Raw genomic sequence first — 17,641 nt, forward strand, 5'->3', positions numbered from 1 at the left:
CTGCTGTTTTCTGTTTTCGTTGGCTTGAAAAGAAGTGTCTGCAAATCACTGTTGCTCTCTTTGTCGACATCTGTCAGCCGAGTATTCTCCTTTTTGTTAATCTGATTTCCCTTTGTTAATCCTTGCTGTTTTCTGTCTTCGTTGGCTCTGAAAAGAAGTGTCTGCTGTTTGTTTATCCCTGCTGTTTTCTGTTTTCTGTTGCTCTCTCTGTTGACATCTGTCAGCCGAGTATTCTCACTGGTCGAGTGCTCAAAGCAGTGTTTTGTTTTGTTTTTTTTATATACCTAAGTGTCAGTTCAATCAAATGGATTTTACTCATGGGAATTCATGCCTGTCCTCAAGTTTCCTCGGCCAACTAGTCTCTGAAAAACTGAATAACTGTAACTTCTTAACCTGGAAAAGACAGATCATCCCGTTTATAAAGAGTCAGGACCTCTCTGGCCATCTGGATGGATCGATTCCACCACCTCCAGAATTCCTTTCGCAAGAAAAAGCCGATGATAAAGGAGAACAATCTGTTGTTCTTCACAAGAATCCAGAATATGTTGCTTGGATGAAGAGGGATCAATCGTTAGTGGCGTATATTACCTCAACTCTTTCACAGGAGGTCCTTATTGCTCTTCCTGATGATTATTTGGCAAAGGAACTGTGGGATATGTTAGTTCAAACATATTCACAAATCTCTGAGGAAAGAATTATGTTTCTTAAGCGAGAATTTCAGATGCTGAAGAAAGATTCCATGTCTATTATGGAATATCTGAATAAAATGAAAGGCATCACAGATCAGTTGGCTGTTGTTGGGTGTCTTGTCAGTGAAAAAGATAAAGTACAACAAACCTTGAGTGGATTGGGGCCAGATTATCATGTTATGACGACAACCTTACTATGTTTACCAGAACTTCCAAAGTTTGAAGATCTTCGTTGCAAAACTGTTGCAATATGAGATGAATCTGAAAGGTTCCTCTGAAGCCTTTCATGGGAATTCCGGAACACAAGATGTGTTGGCTATGGGAATGAGTTATGGTCGAGGTAGAGGAAGTTCTTTTCGAGGAAAAGGAGGACAAGGGAGAAATAACTATGGAGGTCGTGGCATACTTCCAACACCCAATGTTCAGGGACAAAGACCCATTCCCACCTGTTTCCTATGCAACAAGAAAGGGCACATTAAAGCGAACTGTTGGTTTAATCCTCAAAACAAAGTGAAAGCTCCACAAGCAGAGGCTAGAAAGGATGGAGAAGTAAAAGAGTTGTTGTTGGCAGCCTTGGCAGGATTGAATATGAAACAAAATGACAAAGGAACTTGGTATGTCGACTCTGGAGTAGCTACTCATGTTACAGGTGATGTAGGTAAACTCTTGACTATTACACCTTATGTTGGAAAGAATAGCATTGTCACAGGAGATGGATCACATCATGCCATCTCACATACTGGAAATGCCATTATACACATGTCAAAGTCCTCTCTTAAACTTCCAAGTGTCATCCATGCTCCTAATATTCAAAAGAACATTGTTTCTGTCTCAAAGCTTGTTGATGATGCAAATGCTTCAGTTGAATTTACTCCCTCTTCTGTTTATGTCAAGGATCTTCGCATGAGGAGGACATTCGATGAAGGAAAACGATGGGGCAACATGTACATCTTCCAAGAAGATCCTTCCTTCATTCATCCCAACTATTCATCCTTGAAGCCTCACCAAGTCTTTGATTCTGATTTTTTATTTAATGTTTCTGAAAGTAATAAGCCAAGACTTTGGCATAGTCGTCTTGGCCATTGTGGTCGCCATTTTATTGAAAAACTTGTCATGAATAATCTTATTCCTAAGTCCAGTCTGAGTTCAGAAGTCGTTGATACAAAATGTTCTAGCTATCATCTATGTAAGAGTCATGTCTTACCTTTTGCTTCCATTAATAAAAGAGCTTCAAGGCCATTTGAGGTCATTTGTTCAGATGTCTGGGGTTCTGCTCCAATTACTTCTTTTTCTGGCAGTAAATACTATCTTATTTTCGTTGATAGTTATTCACGTTATACTTGGATATTCTTTATGAAGCACAAATCAGAAGTTTTTGGATTGTTCCAGAAATTCCACTCTTTCGTTCAAAATCATTTCTCTACCAACATTCTTAATTTCCAGTGTGATGGAGGAGGTGAATTCTCCTCGAGTGATTTTGTTAATTTTCTTCAACATAATGGGATAAAGAGAAGAGTGTCTTGCCCTCATACACCTCAACAAAATGGGATTGCTGAGAGGAAGCATCGACATATTGTTGAGACTGCAATGAGCATGATGCACGGGAGCAATCTCCCTACATCATTATGGACTGAGGCCTTCCACTCCACAGTTCATGTGATAAATCGTTTGCCCATGAATATCTTAGAAAATAAGTCACCATACTTCTCTCTTTTTGGCATACAACCTGATTATCATGAATTACGTGTGTTTGGGTTTGTTTGTTATGTGCACATTGATAGCTCACTCAGGCACAAGTTCCAAGATAAAGCTTTGAAATGCAGGTTTATAGGATATGCCGAAGATTACAAAGGGTACAGGTGTTATGATCCCCTGAGTAAGCGTGTCAAAATATCAAGGAATGTTATTTTCGATGAAATGAACTTTGCTGATCAGGATAATAATTCAACTATGGTGGATACTGATAACTCAAGCTCCAGCATTGAGGTATACTACCCATGGTTAAATTCAGAACTCTTCTCCAATGGTACAGTAGAATGTCCAGAAAATTGCAGTCAGAATGAGCCACATGAGGATTCAGCCAATGAGACCCAAACGGAGGAAACTGTCACATGTGACTTGAAGCCAACAAGGTATAAGGGTATTGTATACACTCGGCGAGAGAAAGAACCCTCATTCATTCCTTGTATGAACACGGATCCTTCTGGATCATCTGTTTCGCAGCAAATGGATATCAGAAGATCTTCACGGATTCGACATCCGCTTGACAGGTGGGTAAGTTATAAAAAAATTTCATTGGACTTTCAGCTATTCTTGACATCCATATGTAAAGAGGATGAGCCCCTTATGTTCTATCAAGCTGCGAGCTCTAGAAGATGGGTAGAAGTAATGAATGAAGAAATGGAGGCCTTACATGAATGTGGCACATGGGAGATTGTGCCTAGACCACTGAACAGAAATGTCGTTGGGTCAAAATGGGTGTACAAAATAAAATATAAACCAGATGGGAGCATCGAAAGGTACAAAGCTCGACTTGTAGCCAAGGGATTCACACAAGAGGAAGGCCAAGACTTTGATGAAACCTTTAGTCCTGTAGTTAAGATGGGGACCATTCGTATTGTGTTGAGTCTAGCCATTAAACATGGATGGACATTGAGCCAGCTGGATGTAAAAAATGCCTTTCTACACGGGGATTTAAAAGAAGAGGTCTACATGGAACAACCTACTGGATATGCAGAACGAGACGCCAAAAAATATGTATGCAAATTAAAGAGAGCACTCTATGGTTTGAAACAAGCTTCTCGTTCCTGGTTCGACAGTTTTTCTCTAGAAATACAACGGCATGGCTTCTCTCGGTCTCTTTTGGATCACTCATTATTTATTCACAATGAACAAGGAGTCACTACTCTTCTGTTGATATATGTCGATGACATCATCATCACAGAGAACTGTAAAAGTCACATTGAGCAGGTGAAGAAGTTATTAAATCAGAGATTTAAGATGAAAGATTTGGGAGAGCTGCGATATTTTCTTGGGGTAGAAGTTGATAACAGAAATGATACCCTTATCCTTACTCAACACAAATATACGTTGGACATTCTTGGCAGAGCAGGCATGACAGATTGTAAGTCGTTAACCACTCCAAGTGTCATTCATCAGAAATTGAGGTCACAGGAAGGGGATATATATGAAGATCCCACTAAGTATCGCAGCTTAGTGGGCATGTTGCAATACCTGACATAGTCTATTCGGTTAATCAAGTATCCCAGTTTATGCATGAACCTCGTATGTCACATATGGAGGCAGTCAAACGTATACTTCGTTACCTGAAGGGTACAGTTGGTGATGGGTTGGTATACAAGAAAAGAGAATTAGATCCAGGCGGGGGCCATGAGGGCCATGAGATCGTCACTTATGCTGATGCTGATTGGGCAGGTGATCCAGACGAACGACGATCAGTATCCGGTTATTGCAGCTTCATTGGGCCAAACTTGGTATCCTGGAGCAGTAGAAAACAAAAGGCTGTTGCTAGATCAAGCACCGAGGCTGAATACAGATCGATGGCCACTGCCACGGCCGAGGGCACATGGATTAGACATCTCCTGACAGAAATGGGAGAACCGATTGCTCGGTCACTGTTGTTGTGTGACAATCAAAGTGCCATCAACATGTCATTCAATCCCATCCACCATAGTCGAGCAAAGCACATTGAAATAGATCAACATTTTATTAGGAAAAAGGTTGAAGACAAGGAGATTGAGCCTATGTATGTGCCAAGTGAAGAACAGGTTGCTGACATCCTCACTAAAGGCTTGACAAAGGATAGATTTTGGTTTCTGAAGAACAAGTTGTTCATGGTCCAACACCATGCACAACTTGAGGGAGGGTGAAAAGAAGAAGTCATTTGTATATGTCTGACCCGATCCATTTATATAATGGATCGGGTCCAGACCCAATAAGTGTACAATGTATATTAACTCTTTTTAAAGGGTATTTTCGTACCCTAGTTTTATACACTAATTGTATTAATAGAATGAGAGGGCAGTCACGATCGACTGACCCCCTTTTCTCTTGATATCTCTTTCTCTTTCTCCCTCTCCCTCTCTCTCTTCTCTCTTTGCAGATGACAGGACCATGCAGAGAATAACGAGCGTTATTTCTCACAGTGGGATCTTTTAAGAGAATCCCATCATCAATCTTCATCTTCGAACCTACTATTTCAGGAGTTTCGCAGACCTTGTCATCTGTGATTCTTGATCTATCAAGAATCTCACAAGCAAGTTTAGTTTGAGACAAAAAATAGCCTCTCTGAGAATAGGCAACCTCAATTCCCAAAAAATATATCAGAAATCCTAAGTCTGACATTTCAAATTTTGAAGTCAAAATAGATTTAATGCTCTTGATTCCTTTGATATCATCACCTGTTATTAACATATCATCAACATATAACAATAATATAACAATCCCTGCATCAGATTTCTTAACAAACAATGCAGTGTCAGTATAGCACGGAGTGAAACCATTTTCAGTCATTACATTGTTAAACCTATCGTGCCAAGCCTTGGGTGCTTGTTTCAGTCCATAAAGAGCTTTACGAAGACGAAGAACTTTATTTTTAGGGATTTTTATACCAGGTGGAGCATCCATGTAAACTTCTTCATTAAGATCTCCATTTAAAAAGGCATTTTTGACATCCATTTGGTAAATATTCCATTTTCGAATTGAAGCAATGGTGGTAAGACATCTGACAGTAACCATACGAGCTACTGGAGCAAATGTCTCTTCATAGTCAATCCCATATTCTTGACTGTACCCTTTAGCTATAAGACGAGCCTTATACCTTTCAAGAGAACCATCACTCTTAGTCTTGACCTTGAACACCCATCGACATCCTAGAGTTTTCTTGCCATTGGGAAGAGATTGAAATTCCCAAGTGTTAGCTTTCTTAAGAGCTTTGAGTTCACTCTTCATGGCTTCTCTCCATTCAGTACATTGTTTGGCTTCTCCAAAAAATTTTGGTTCAAAATAAGAGTGAATGACACTCAAACAAGCTCGATATTTAGGAGAGAAAGAATCAAAAGATACGAATCTAGAGGGAGTCCTTCTAGTTCTTTCAGTTCTCCTAGGATGAGAATCATGAGTGAAAATAGTCTCACTAGGTTCACTATATAGTTCAATAGCACTCCTAAAGGTGCTTCTATCTCTATGAGAATAAGTGATGGGTTCTCTAGATACATTTTCTTCTTGCGGGGTAGAAGGGTTATAGTTATTGTTGATCACAACCATTTCATTTTCACTATTATATGTTGATTCATCATCACTAGAGATATCATCATCCTTAGATAAAAGGTCAAAAAGAAAAAAGTAATCGGCATTTTCTAAATTAGATTCATTTTTTTCAAAACCACTATCATTTTCCAAAAAAGTTACATTCTTTGAAACATATAATTTATCATTCTTAGAGTCATAACATCGAAAACCTTTTTGAGTTTCCGAATAGCCAAGGAAAGCACAAGGAATGGCTTTTGGTGAGAGTTTATCATTTTTATCGGTAAGAACAAAGCACTTACAACCAAAAACTCTCAACCTATTATAATCGGGTTCTTTTTCATATAGAATCTCAAAGGGAGAAATTTTATTTAAATTTTTTGATGGAAGTCGGTTGATAAGATAGACGGAAGCAAGAGCCGCTTCGGCCCAAAAAATTTTAGGAATATTTTGGGAAATGAGAAGGGTTCTAGTGGTTTCAATGATATGCCTATGCTTTCTTTTGGCCAAAGCATTTTGTTTTGGGGTCTTAGGACACGATCTTTGATGGACAATGCCACAATCCTCAAGATATTTCTTAAACTCATTAGAGAGATATTCACCTCCGGAATCGGTCCTAAATATCTTTAAATTACTATTAAATTGATTTTTGATCATCATATGATATGTTTTAAAACATGAAAAAACTTCATGTTTATGTTTGAGAAAATATACCTAATAATATCGTGAGAAATCATCCACAAAAATCACATAGTAAGCAAAACCACCTTTGGATATGACAGGTGCCGGTCCCCAAACATCCGAGTGAATAATTTCAAAAGGTTTAGTACTAAACATAGTTCTTGGTTTAAAAGGTATACTTCTTATTTTTCCAAGAATACAATCATTACAAGAGAAAGTATTTTTACAAAGATCTTTAACAAAATATAGATAGGATAACTTGGTAATGTTGGGATGACCAAGTCTCTTATGCCAAACATTTATGTCTTTATGTTGGGCCACATTACAAAAGGTGTTTTTAGGAATTTGAAGAAAGTCCACGTAGTACAAGTCTCCTTTCCTAGAGCCTTCCCCAATCAATCTCCCGGATCAGTGATCCTGTATTAAACATTTATTAGATGAGAATTGAATGTTACACCCAAGGTCCGTGAGTTGAGAAACGGAAAGCAAGTTTAAATTTAATTTTGGTATAAGTCTAATTTTTGGAATAAAGAAGTTTTGGGTTTTAAAATTTCCAATTCCCTTAATTTTGAGAGAAGTACCATCCGCGGTCGAAACAAAAGAAGGTGATACATTTTTAGAATACTCGGAAAGAGATGAAATGTTTGGGGTCATATGAAATGATGCACCCGAATCTAAGAGCCAAGAAGTTTTACCTGGAGGAGAAGAGGTGGATACGGCGGCACCGGAAATAGCTCCCTTTAGAAGAGGTTGAAGAGTCTCCACAATTTGATTGAGAGATAGAGCTTCTTTTGAAGATTCCTCTTTGGATGGTTGAGATGTAGTTGCCATTGCTAGAAGTTTCTTCTATTTTGGGCAAACCGGTTTGATATGACCCGGTTCTTTGCAAAAGTGACACGAGATTTTGCTATAATCTCTTGTTCCTCCTTGATTACCTTGGTTTTGATTCTTAAAATGAGGGGGTCTATATGTTCTTAAATTGTTACCGGGTCTAGAAACGACATTAACACCATCATATTCTTCTTGATTTGTGGACATTGCAAGCACACTAGGATTTTGCTTGCTAATGCTCATACGGGTTTCCTCTCCACTTAATTTAGTTAAGACATCTTCAAGAGAGGGAGAGGTAAAAGAGGATAGGAGAGAAGATCTTATTTGCTCAAACTCGGGCCTTAGCCTATTCAAAAAATTGAAGAATCGGTCTTCTTCTAATTGCTTATGACGAAGCTCTATGGCTTCTCCACTCCACTTGGGTTCAAGCATGGCAAACTCATCCCAAATTGAAGAGAGTTCCGCAAAATACTCTTATAGACATATCACCTTAAACAAGAGTTAACGCTCTCTTTTGAAGATAATACTTATGGGACAAGTCCCTAGAAGTATACATCTTCTCAAGATACTCCCACGCTTGAGAAGCCTTTTTAAACTTTATAATGCTGACATTAATCCTTGTCTCAACGGAAGAGAAAATCCAAGACAAGATCTTGAAATTCTTCATTTCCCATTCCTCATGTTTCCTATTATATTCCTCAAGAGCATTAGTTCTTTCATCTCCCTCAAGGATTTTGATTTCCCCTTCTTTAACCAAAGTAATTTTAGGCTCTGGTTCCGGAATCGAGCCTTAAATGTAACCCCAAAGCCCTTTCCCTTTGATGTGAGCTTCCATATTTCCGGCCCACACGTGATAATTTGAGCCATTTAGCTTGAAACCAAGAGAAAAATGAGAGTCTTTCTCACCCATTAGAGAGGAAAGAAGAAAGAAAAGAATACGTACCACAATAAGATTTTAAATCTTTCTTGTTGTAGTAATCTTCTAAAATATTGAATAAAGAAGAGTCTCCACTCCAATCACCAAAAAGTTGAAGGCACGTTTTCCGAGGCACTTGATATTGAGAAGAATCACACCAATTTCTTTCTCCAAACAACCTTGCTCTGATACCATGTGAAAATCTCTACAAAAAGAGATTGTGTGTAACACCACAATACAAGAAATACAAAAAGTGCACAAAGGAGAACACTCACAAGTGCACGGATACACATGCACAAAAGCATGAAACGAAATGAACTTCAATTCATAAGTTCCCAAGAGGGGCTTTACAAAAGCACTGATATTGCATATGCTCTCACAAAAAAAGATATGTTTACAAGGGCCACTAAGGCCTATTTATAATGCAAAAAGAAGCCACAGGGTGCAGCTCAATGACTGTTGGAGCTGCACCCAACGGTCACATTTGTGACTGTTGGGGCAGCTCCAACAACTATATGGAGTTGTCCCTTTCACAAGGGTTAAAAAGAAAAAAGTGTAAAAAGAAAAAGGTGTAAAAGGCAAAAGTAAATAAAAAAAGAAAAAGTAAAAATGTGCCCATTAGGGTGGCTGACACCTATTGAGTAAAAAGACTGAAATACCCCTGATGGGTATTTCAGTTTACAGTTAAAAGAGACATAATATTTTAACAATAACAAGGTCACAAACACATAATATTCTTGTCCCAATGCATTCAATATTTGTTGCACCATGTCTCGATCTGATACCTTACACCCCACGATCAGTGATACTCTTGACTTTGTTTAGGAATTCCATAATATTCATAGTCCCCTTTTTGAGTAATTGGAATTCACGCTTAAGGTACATGATTCTAGCTTCTGAAATCTGTGAGTATGTATGAACCAATCTTTCCCACAGCTCCTTGGCAGAGCAATCATCAGAAATGGCAATAAGAACTTCCTGGGATAAGGTGGAGGTAATATATGCAACTAGAGCTTGGTCACGTTTCATCCAAGAAACAAATTCAGGGTTTCGAGTGAGTTTAGTTGAGATATCTTTACTTGCATCTTTAATTTCCTGCACAATAAATTCTGACGGGGCTGGGACAGATCCATCCAAGTGTCCAAAGAGGTCCTGACTTTTAATAAAGGGTATTATCTGTCTTTTCCAGGTCAAGAAGTTTTTGTTATTGAGTTTCTCTGAAATGAGTTGACCCAAAAAGCTAGAAGAAAGAGCAAATTGGGAGAAAGAAGGGTCCATGACCGAATTGAGGCTCAAAGAGTTTTTTTTTTTTTTATCAGGCAAACTACAGGCTAACAATGTTGTCAACAGAATCCAAATATTCAAAATTGAAGGTTGATAATGTTGTCAGCAGAATCCAAATACTCAAATAATATGTTGATGTGATGTAAAACAAGAGCCATATGCTGAAACGAAGGTGTAACGTGATCCAGGAAAGATACCCACAACAAAATACGCAGATCAGAGTCCAAGGAATCAACCAAAAATATATTGATTTTCTGATTTTAAGGACAATGACCCAGAAAAATAATGATTTAACAGCAACCCAGAAAGTAATACGAATGAAAGAAAGCTATAACAGCAACCCAAAAAGTAATATGAATGAAAGAAAGCTATAACAGCAACCCAGAAAGTAATATGAATGAAAGAAAGAATAGAGTTGTATCACGTTTTAACAGCAACCCAGAAGTATAAATAATGTAACACCAGAAGTTAAGAAATAACAACGAGATCGAGAAACACAAAAGAGGCGTTAAGAGAGAAGAAGGAGGCGTTAAGAGAGAAGAAGGAAAAGAAACAGACAAGGGTTTGAGAGAAAAGAATATCAGAGGAAGAAAAGAAGAAATAATACGAGGACGGTAGAAGAAGGATTTGGATTTTGAAGCAAACCTCTTTGACGCACTTTCTGGAAGAGTCTGATGACGCCGTTAGGCTCTCGACTCTGATACCATGATAAAACTGCCCTTCGACTGGCAAGACTTGTTGTTGGGGAAATCGAGAAAGGTATGGGAAGGGAGGAAGAGGGAAACTCGTGCTTTCTGAGAATCAGCAACCTCTTTTTATACAGTCGGCTGCGGTAAACCTTTATTATATTAAATAGGGTTACAACCCTTTTTTACAAAGACAAAAATGCCCTGTATAAGAAAAACAAATTACAACATTATAAAACACGAAATGGATATGGATCCAATAAGGGATCCATGTCGATTCATATTCTAATAGGCAGTCCCTATTACAAAATAGGAAATGATCGAAATACCCCTGATGGGTATTTCATATATATATATATATAACAACAAAGTATTCAAATACCCCTGATGGGTATTTCATATATATATATATATATATATATATAACAACAAAGTACGTTAACAATACAAAGCTCAAAGAAAACAACTGGGAAGCATTCAAGTTGGACAATTATACATCATAATAAATAGTAGATTGTGATGCTTGATGTACTAGTTTGGTGACTTATAAAATTCATAATGTTTTATTTTTATATCATATTTTTTGGTATCATAATATTTTGAATCTAATCTGCAAACTTGTCCATGACGGGGGAACCGTGACAACAGCTGGGCTGGGCACACGTCAAATATATGTATGTATGTCTGTATGTATGTATGTATAAGCATCAAATAGAAAAGAGTAATTTTATTCGTGTCTAAAAAGTAAAAACACAAGCATCTTGATGATTCTTAATGGCAAGATGGTTAGGGATTTATTTGAATCATCAAATAAAGAATTATGAAATAACAACTATCATTTGCATTCAGCCTCATGCACTGAATTACTAATTTAGTCCCAACCTATGTCACACGGACTCGGCTCCAAGGTCGCCGCACCCGCGTCGACACGCACCGACACGGGTGCGGACACGGGTGCGGCTCGGACTCGGTCAACCCGACCCTGGGTGTGGTCAACGCACCCAGGGTCATTTTGGTCCATTTTTTGGAATTTTTTTTTTTTTGAATTTTTTTTTTTAAAAATTTTCTGGGCTACAGCTGTAAGGAAAAAAATCCATCACAACTAAAAAACCTGTACACTTTCAAGTTTTAAGTACAGAATGGGCACAACTCAAGTTTTTGTGGTTTTTTCCTGTATGAAGAAAGTGAATTATTACAGTGTATGAAGAAAGTGCCCAAAAGTGAATTATTCCTGTATGAAGAAAGTGTACAGAATGCCTTCACAACTCATCACCTGTCCCCTAATGGGCACAACTTTGACCGAGTCTTATTTATATATATATATATATATATATATATATATATATATTTTTTTTTTTTTTTAATATATATATAGCCGAGTCCCCGTGTCCAAAATTTTTGAAATTGCGCACCCGTGTCGCACCCGCACCCGCACCCGCACCCGCACCCGCACCCGCACCCGCACCTGCACCCATGTGACATAGGTCCCAACTCTCTTTGTAGTTCCATGTTGAAACATGCTTTACCCTCTCTTGTTATAGTTCTGTGATCAAGAACTTTTTTCAACCTCTCCTCATAATTCGAAGTTCAAAGTTCAAACATATATGTACCGATGTGTGCATGTGTGTGTATGATATATGATTTTGTCCAATACATTGAACCTATGTCTAACATACTGACACCTGCTTATCTGGTAGGAGCAGTTAGTGCACGTCACTTTCTGTTGGGACGTTGCAAGTTTGAATCCCAATGGTATCGTAGTATAACTGGTAGGGGTCTGACTAACCCCAACTTGCCTATAAAAAAAACTGTGCAAACATGCAGAGAGAGAGAGAGAGAAAGCTCTTCCCTTTCTAGTGCAGCAAGGCTGAAAATTATGAAAGGCATCATCCGTGCCAATACAACACTAATCATGCTGTTCGCTGACAATGCTGGATTTATTCTGGATTCTGGAAAGGCCCTAAACTGCTTACAGTGCTTAATCCTCTTAAAATGAGGGGACAATGTTTTCCTCTTCTCTGCTGCAATTCTAGCACAGGCGAGACTTAGAGCTAGAATGGTTGCACTCTCTAGTATAGCAACCATGATAAGTTTTCAGCATTACTAGAGCAGGATTCATGCCAACAAACAAAGAAAGCAACATTAATACATACATACATACATACAGGCTGAGAGGACATGACCATCTCCCTCTCTGAGCTTGACATATATGGCCACATGAGCGTGCACACACACACGCTCTTTACTCACAAACAGCTATGAAGAAGCCAGTGCAATGCAAATATTGTTCAATGTCTCTAGTTATGTAGACTCCCATTTACACATTTGCGTCTCGTGGTAGGGATGTTACAATAAAAGTGTTATATCTAGGATCCTACTCTCACAAGAGGTAGTCATGTATTACGATTTTCCATGACCTTTAAATGGAAAGAATAGAAAAGAACATAGTTAAAATATCCACAAACAAGCAGAATAAGAGTTCACGCATGGATTCTATGCTGAACTTACCACGACCCCTGCTCGACTAACCAGCCTTTGCGGAACGGCATTAACATCAACATAGTGGAAACGGACCCTACAGAAAATATAAAACAAGCAATTATCCATCTCAAAACAAAATCTTCTCAGCTTGCAGATAATAAGGTACACTTGAAGACTGTAAAACCACATAGCAATTGAGCTGAAGTTTTGGTAAATTCCATTCAAAATTAAGAATTGCACTTCAATGAGTTACGAAAAACAGAAAGAAAACAATCACACAATAACAAGAGCAGCACTAACCTTGGATAGTATGCTGGTGCCATTTTTTCCAACTTTGGTTTCAAATATATAAATTTTCTACACCAGCTAGCCACCCTACAAGTTCAAAGGAACCACATAACGTGCTTTGTTTTTACATGTTCAGGATTACCATCATCACCAAACGAAGAAAACAACAGCAATCTTAAAGAACATAGGCAACTTCTGAACACCCAGACTAGATATCTAAAAGACCCATATGAATTCCAGCATAGAGACTCCTAATTTTCCAAAAGACTTGAAAAGGAGAGAACAAAGATAGCCTGAGACGAACCAGACCACGATCACCGATTCTTGAAGCCGCTGCGCTTCGGCGATAACCAGATTGAAGTGTTCTTCGCTGTCGATTCTCTCCAGTGCCATGGAAGACGGCAAGTCGAGATCCTGGGTGATGCCCTCCACATTCCAAGCTTCCATCATCAATATCCCGCTCACCCCCAAGAATTTCTTGCCAAAGAAAGAGGACCCCATTCTCACTGAAACAATTGATGGGTTTCTGCCACCGTGAACAGAAAATCGGTCGACCCACCTCGAATTCTCTGTTGTCGACGGATCGACGGCTCCAAAAGCCGAATTTTTTTGTGGGTGCAGAAGATTCGTGGATAGAAACTTGTGGGTGATCGCATCCATGGGCATTGCTGAAGGGAAGCCCAAGAAAAAGGAACGTGATCCGATGATACTGAACAATCACAAAGGAAGCGATTCTGATAGGGAGATTGAGATTAAACCAAAATGTTGACTAAGTTAATAGGAACAAAAAAAATTCCCCCCTTTTCTTTGAGGGGAGTGTTGCACTGATTCAGTGGCTGATTTGGAAGGTGGAAGAGAGGGAAGGAGAAGAGGGGTCCGCGAATGGCGAGAGCGATCCTAGGTGGGAAAGAAAATCCAGGGAATTACCAAACTTTTCCTACATCTCCAAGACTTTGTTTCTTTTCCGCGAAATCGTTTGTATCATCGTTCCCATGCGATGCACGAGAGAGAGTTTAGATGGTTCAGGCGTTGGGTCGGGTTTGACCCGGACACAGCCCGTACCAAACGTTAAAGGTCAGAGTTTGGTGACAAAGAAGAAAGTCCAATTAGAAACCAGGTGATCCGAAGGGTCCAATTAATATATGAATCCGGGTATGATTTGTGAAATTTCATACCAGACCGGCAACCTGAGTTTCGATTAAGGCCTATGTTTTTTAATATTAAAAAGATAAAAAAAAAAACATTATTTTATCAAGTATGGATCGGGTCTGGTTCATGTAATCCTTATAGGACCCAGGTATGGTTTCTCTTTTATGGCAGACCCAATCAAACCAAGGTCTGAACTTGGTATCCGCACCTCAAAATAAGATTCCGGTTATGACTTACCTAGGTCTGAACCAGATTGCCCTCATTGCTACCCCTACGTATGAACTGATCCCGACCCATATCAGGTATGGTAGGGTCAGAGTTTGGTAACAAAGGGTTTGATTAGCGATTCTAATTCGATCCATGAGGTATGGTTATTGAACAGCCTAGGAATAATTTATGAAATTTTATGCTAAATCCAAATCCAACACGAGTTCTGATTAAGATCCACTTTTCAACAAAAAAATAATTATAATGTATGGTGAAATTGACATGTTTTTTGAAATACTCTACAATTTTTGCTAGTTTTCTCATGTCCAAAATCACAAATATTTAGTTTTAAAAGAATTTTTTTATTCGTTCCTAAATATATGTGAATTCTCTAAAATATGTGACTATTTTTTATAGAATAGTCTATGTTGTCAGATCTGTATCTCTCTGAGCCGACATCAAAAACTTGCATTTTATAGTCATTGGAATGTTGAGATACAAGCATGTAACTTTTCTATTTTGAGTTAGAATTGAAAATACCTTTAGGGTTTCTGTTTCTGAATTTCAAAACCGGAATAGAAACATGCTCTGTAGACTAGAATAGGTGTGGCTGTGTTTGTTTTGTCTATTCTGTGCTATTTTTCTAGTCACCTGCACTAAAAATCGAGAAAAAAAAGAGACAAATCAAAATGTTAGCTTTCCAATGCCACCAAGATCACTTTGATCTGACGAGCAGTTGAGGAGAAACATTTTCTAGAAAGATTGTTTGGTTGTTTCAATCTATAGAGCATACTTTTATTTTGGTTTTAGAACTTAAAAATGGAAACTTTAGAGAGCTTTTCAGTTCTAAATCAAACTAGGAAAATTATAGGCTTGAGTCCTAGCTTTTCAACAACTATAAAAATGCAGGTTTTGGGATTGGATCGGAGAGATATAGATATAAGAATAGTCATTGTTCTGTAGAAAATATATATGTGATTTTTCTATTATACATGCAATTTTACTATTAAATATACGCAATTTTCATTTTATATATGTGATTTTCGTTCTATATGTGCAAATTTCCTCCAAAACATGTGATTTTCTCCAAAATATGCTATTTTCTCCTAAATATATGTGGAGTTCCTCTTATACATGCAATTTTTTCCTAAATATATACAGATTTTCTCTTATATATGGGATTTTCCTCTTACACAATTTTCTCTTAAATACATATGATTTTCTCATCCTTGCATATATTTTATGCAAACTTTATCATCCTCGCATACATTTTATGCGGACTTTCTTATCCTTTCCTATATTGAATATAAAATCTTTCAGAGGACGTTTCTTTCTAACCACTCATTAGATCAAAATGATCTTAGTGGCGTTGGAAAGCTAACATCTCAATCTATCTTTTTTATTTTTGTTGTTTTTTCAAATTTACTGCTAAGATGGCTAGAAAATATCATAGAATAAACAAAAAATATGTAGCTTCATCTCTTGTTTTAGGAACGTTGTCGGGGCTATATCTCAGTGCCCGTTTATCATTTTTTAGCAAAACAAGTATTATTGAAAAGGTATTTCTGTCTAATTTTTTTCTTGTATTTTTTTTGAAATCTTTCATTTTATGGGTTGAAATGTCCTCTGAAAATAGATTGTTTTGTTGTTCCAGTCTGCGAAGTATGTTTCTATTTCAATTTTGGAACTCAAAAACAAAAATATTAGAGGGATTTTCGGTTCTAACTTGAAATATAAAAGTTATAGTCTTATGTCTTAGCTTTTCAACGACTATAAAAACATAAGTTTTTAACATCAGATCGAAGAGATACAGATATTAGAAGAAAGACCATTCTGCAAAAAACAGTCACATATTTGGGAGGAAGTTCGCATGTGTGAAGGCTAAAAAGGTCTTTTTAGATTCAGATATTTGCAATTTTGAACATGAGAAGAATATCGAAAATTATAAAGCATTAATGAAAATGTGTCAAATTAGTCATACAATACTGTCATTTTTTACTTTTTCAATGTAAAAATTTTAAAAAATATTATTTTATCGATGATTAACTAGGTCTGGTTTATGTAATCTTTATCGGATTCGAGTATGATTTTTCTTATAAAAGATTTGAATTAGATACTCGCACCTCCTAGTCGGACCCAGATCTGGTATGAAATTTTATAAATCATAGTATGATAATCAGATCACACGGGTCTAACCTAGATGATTGATCAAACCCCTTGGTTACCAAACCTGAATATCAAATCGGGTGATACCCCAAACCATTGTCAGTTTTGTCACCCCCACTCAAGAGACAAAGTTTGCATGCTTCCTTCCCTTTACTTAAAAATGTGCCTATGGCTATAAAAAAAGGTTGAAATAATTTCATTTATGTGCCAACATTTTGCCCTTAATTTCAAATATGAGCTTAACATTTCTAAAATTTTAAATATTTGCCAAACTTTTTCTGAAAATAGTGGGATAGGAGCCTCAGGTCAATATCTATCATCTTGTATGAATCCTTTCTAGTTTCTTGAATTGTCTTTTGAAAATTGAAAAATACTTATTCATCCTTAAAAAAAACAATAAACAACTTTGTCTCCCAATGATAAAGGTCACAATTGTAATTTGATTTCAGAAACATGAGGCCAATATTTGAAAATAAGGGCAAAAGGTTGGCCCCTAAATGACAATTTTCCAAACAAAGGGCCAACAACATTACCTAGAGTTTGGGGTGTCAACGGGTCTGCTTGACCTGAACCCAACTTGGACCAATTCCTTATAGAGTTCGAGTATGGTTATAAATAACAAGACCCAATTAAGACTTAGGTTCAAACCTAAAAGTCTGATTAATATATGGATCTGGGTATAGTTTATGAAATTTTATATCAGACTCGGGCCCGACCTGAGTTTTGATTAAGACCCGTAATTTTTCAATGTAAAAATAATAAAAAAATATTATTTTATCGGGTATGGTCTGAGTCTCATTCATGTAGTTTTTATCGGATTCAGGTATGATTTCTCTTATAGCAGACCTGATTAGACTTAGGTCTGAACCCAAGTCTGGTTCCACCTAGGTTCGAACCAAACCCGACTCGTTAACACCTCTATCTAGTGTCACAGACTAAATTTCAAGGCCAAAATTTTTGCCTTTCAAGCCAAGGAATGCTCGTGTGGCACTAGG

The 17,641-nt window shown here is 37.5% G+C and overlaps 1 protein-coding gene across 2 annotated transcripts in view; it reads right to left on the reverse strand.

The window, feature by feature from the left end:
* Window positions 1-14,081, reverse strand: part of LOC149813422 (thioredoxin-like 3-2, chloroplastic) — a 44,428-nt gene extending 30,347 nt beyond the window's left edge. For both annotated transcript variants that reach the window (XM_089992087.1, XM_089992086.1), the window contains exons 1-3: window positions 13,429-14,081; window positions 13,137-13,211; window positions 12,864-12,930 (exon numbers count right to left, since the gene is read on the reverse strand). In XM_089992087.1, the coding sequence (XP_089848213.1) occupies window positions 12,864-12,930; window positions 13,137-13,211; window positions 13,429-13,790 (504 nt within the window). In that variant the 5' untranslated portion in view covers window positions 13,791-14,081. The remainder of the gene's footprint in view (window positions 1-12,863; window positions 12,931-13,136; window positions 13,212-13,428) is intronic.
* Between the last annotated feature and the right edge of the window lie 3,560 nt (window positions 14,082-17,641).

The sequence above is a fragment of the Nuphar pumila genome, chromosome 16, assembly GCF_984573655.1.
Source record: "Nuphar pumila chromosome 16, dmNupPumi1.hap1.1, whole genome shotgun sequence".
Lineage (NCBI taxonomy): Eukaryota > Viridiplantae > Streptophyta > Magnoliopsida > Nymphaeales > Nymphaeaceae > Nuphar > Nuphar pumila.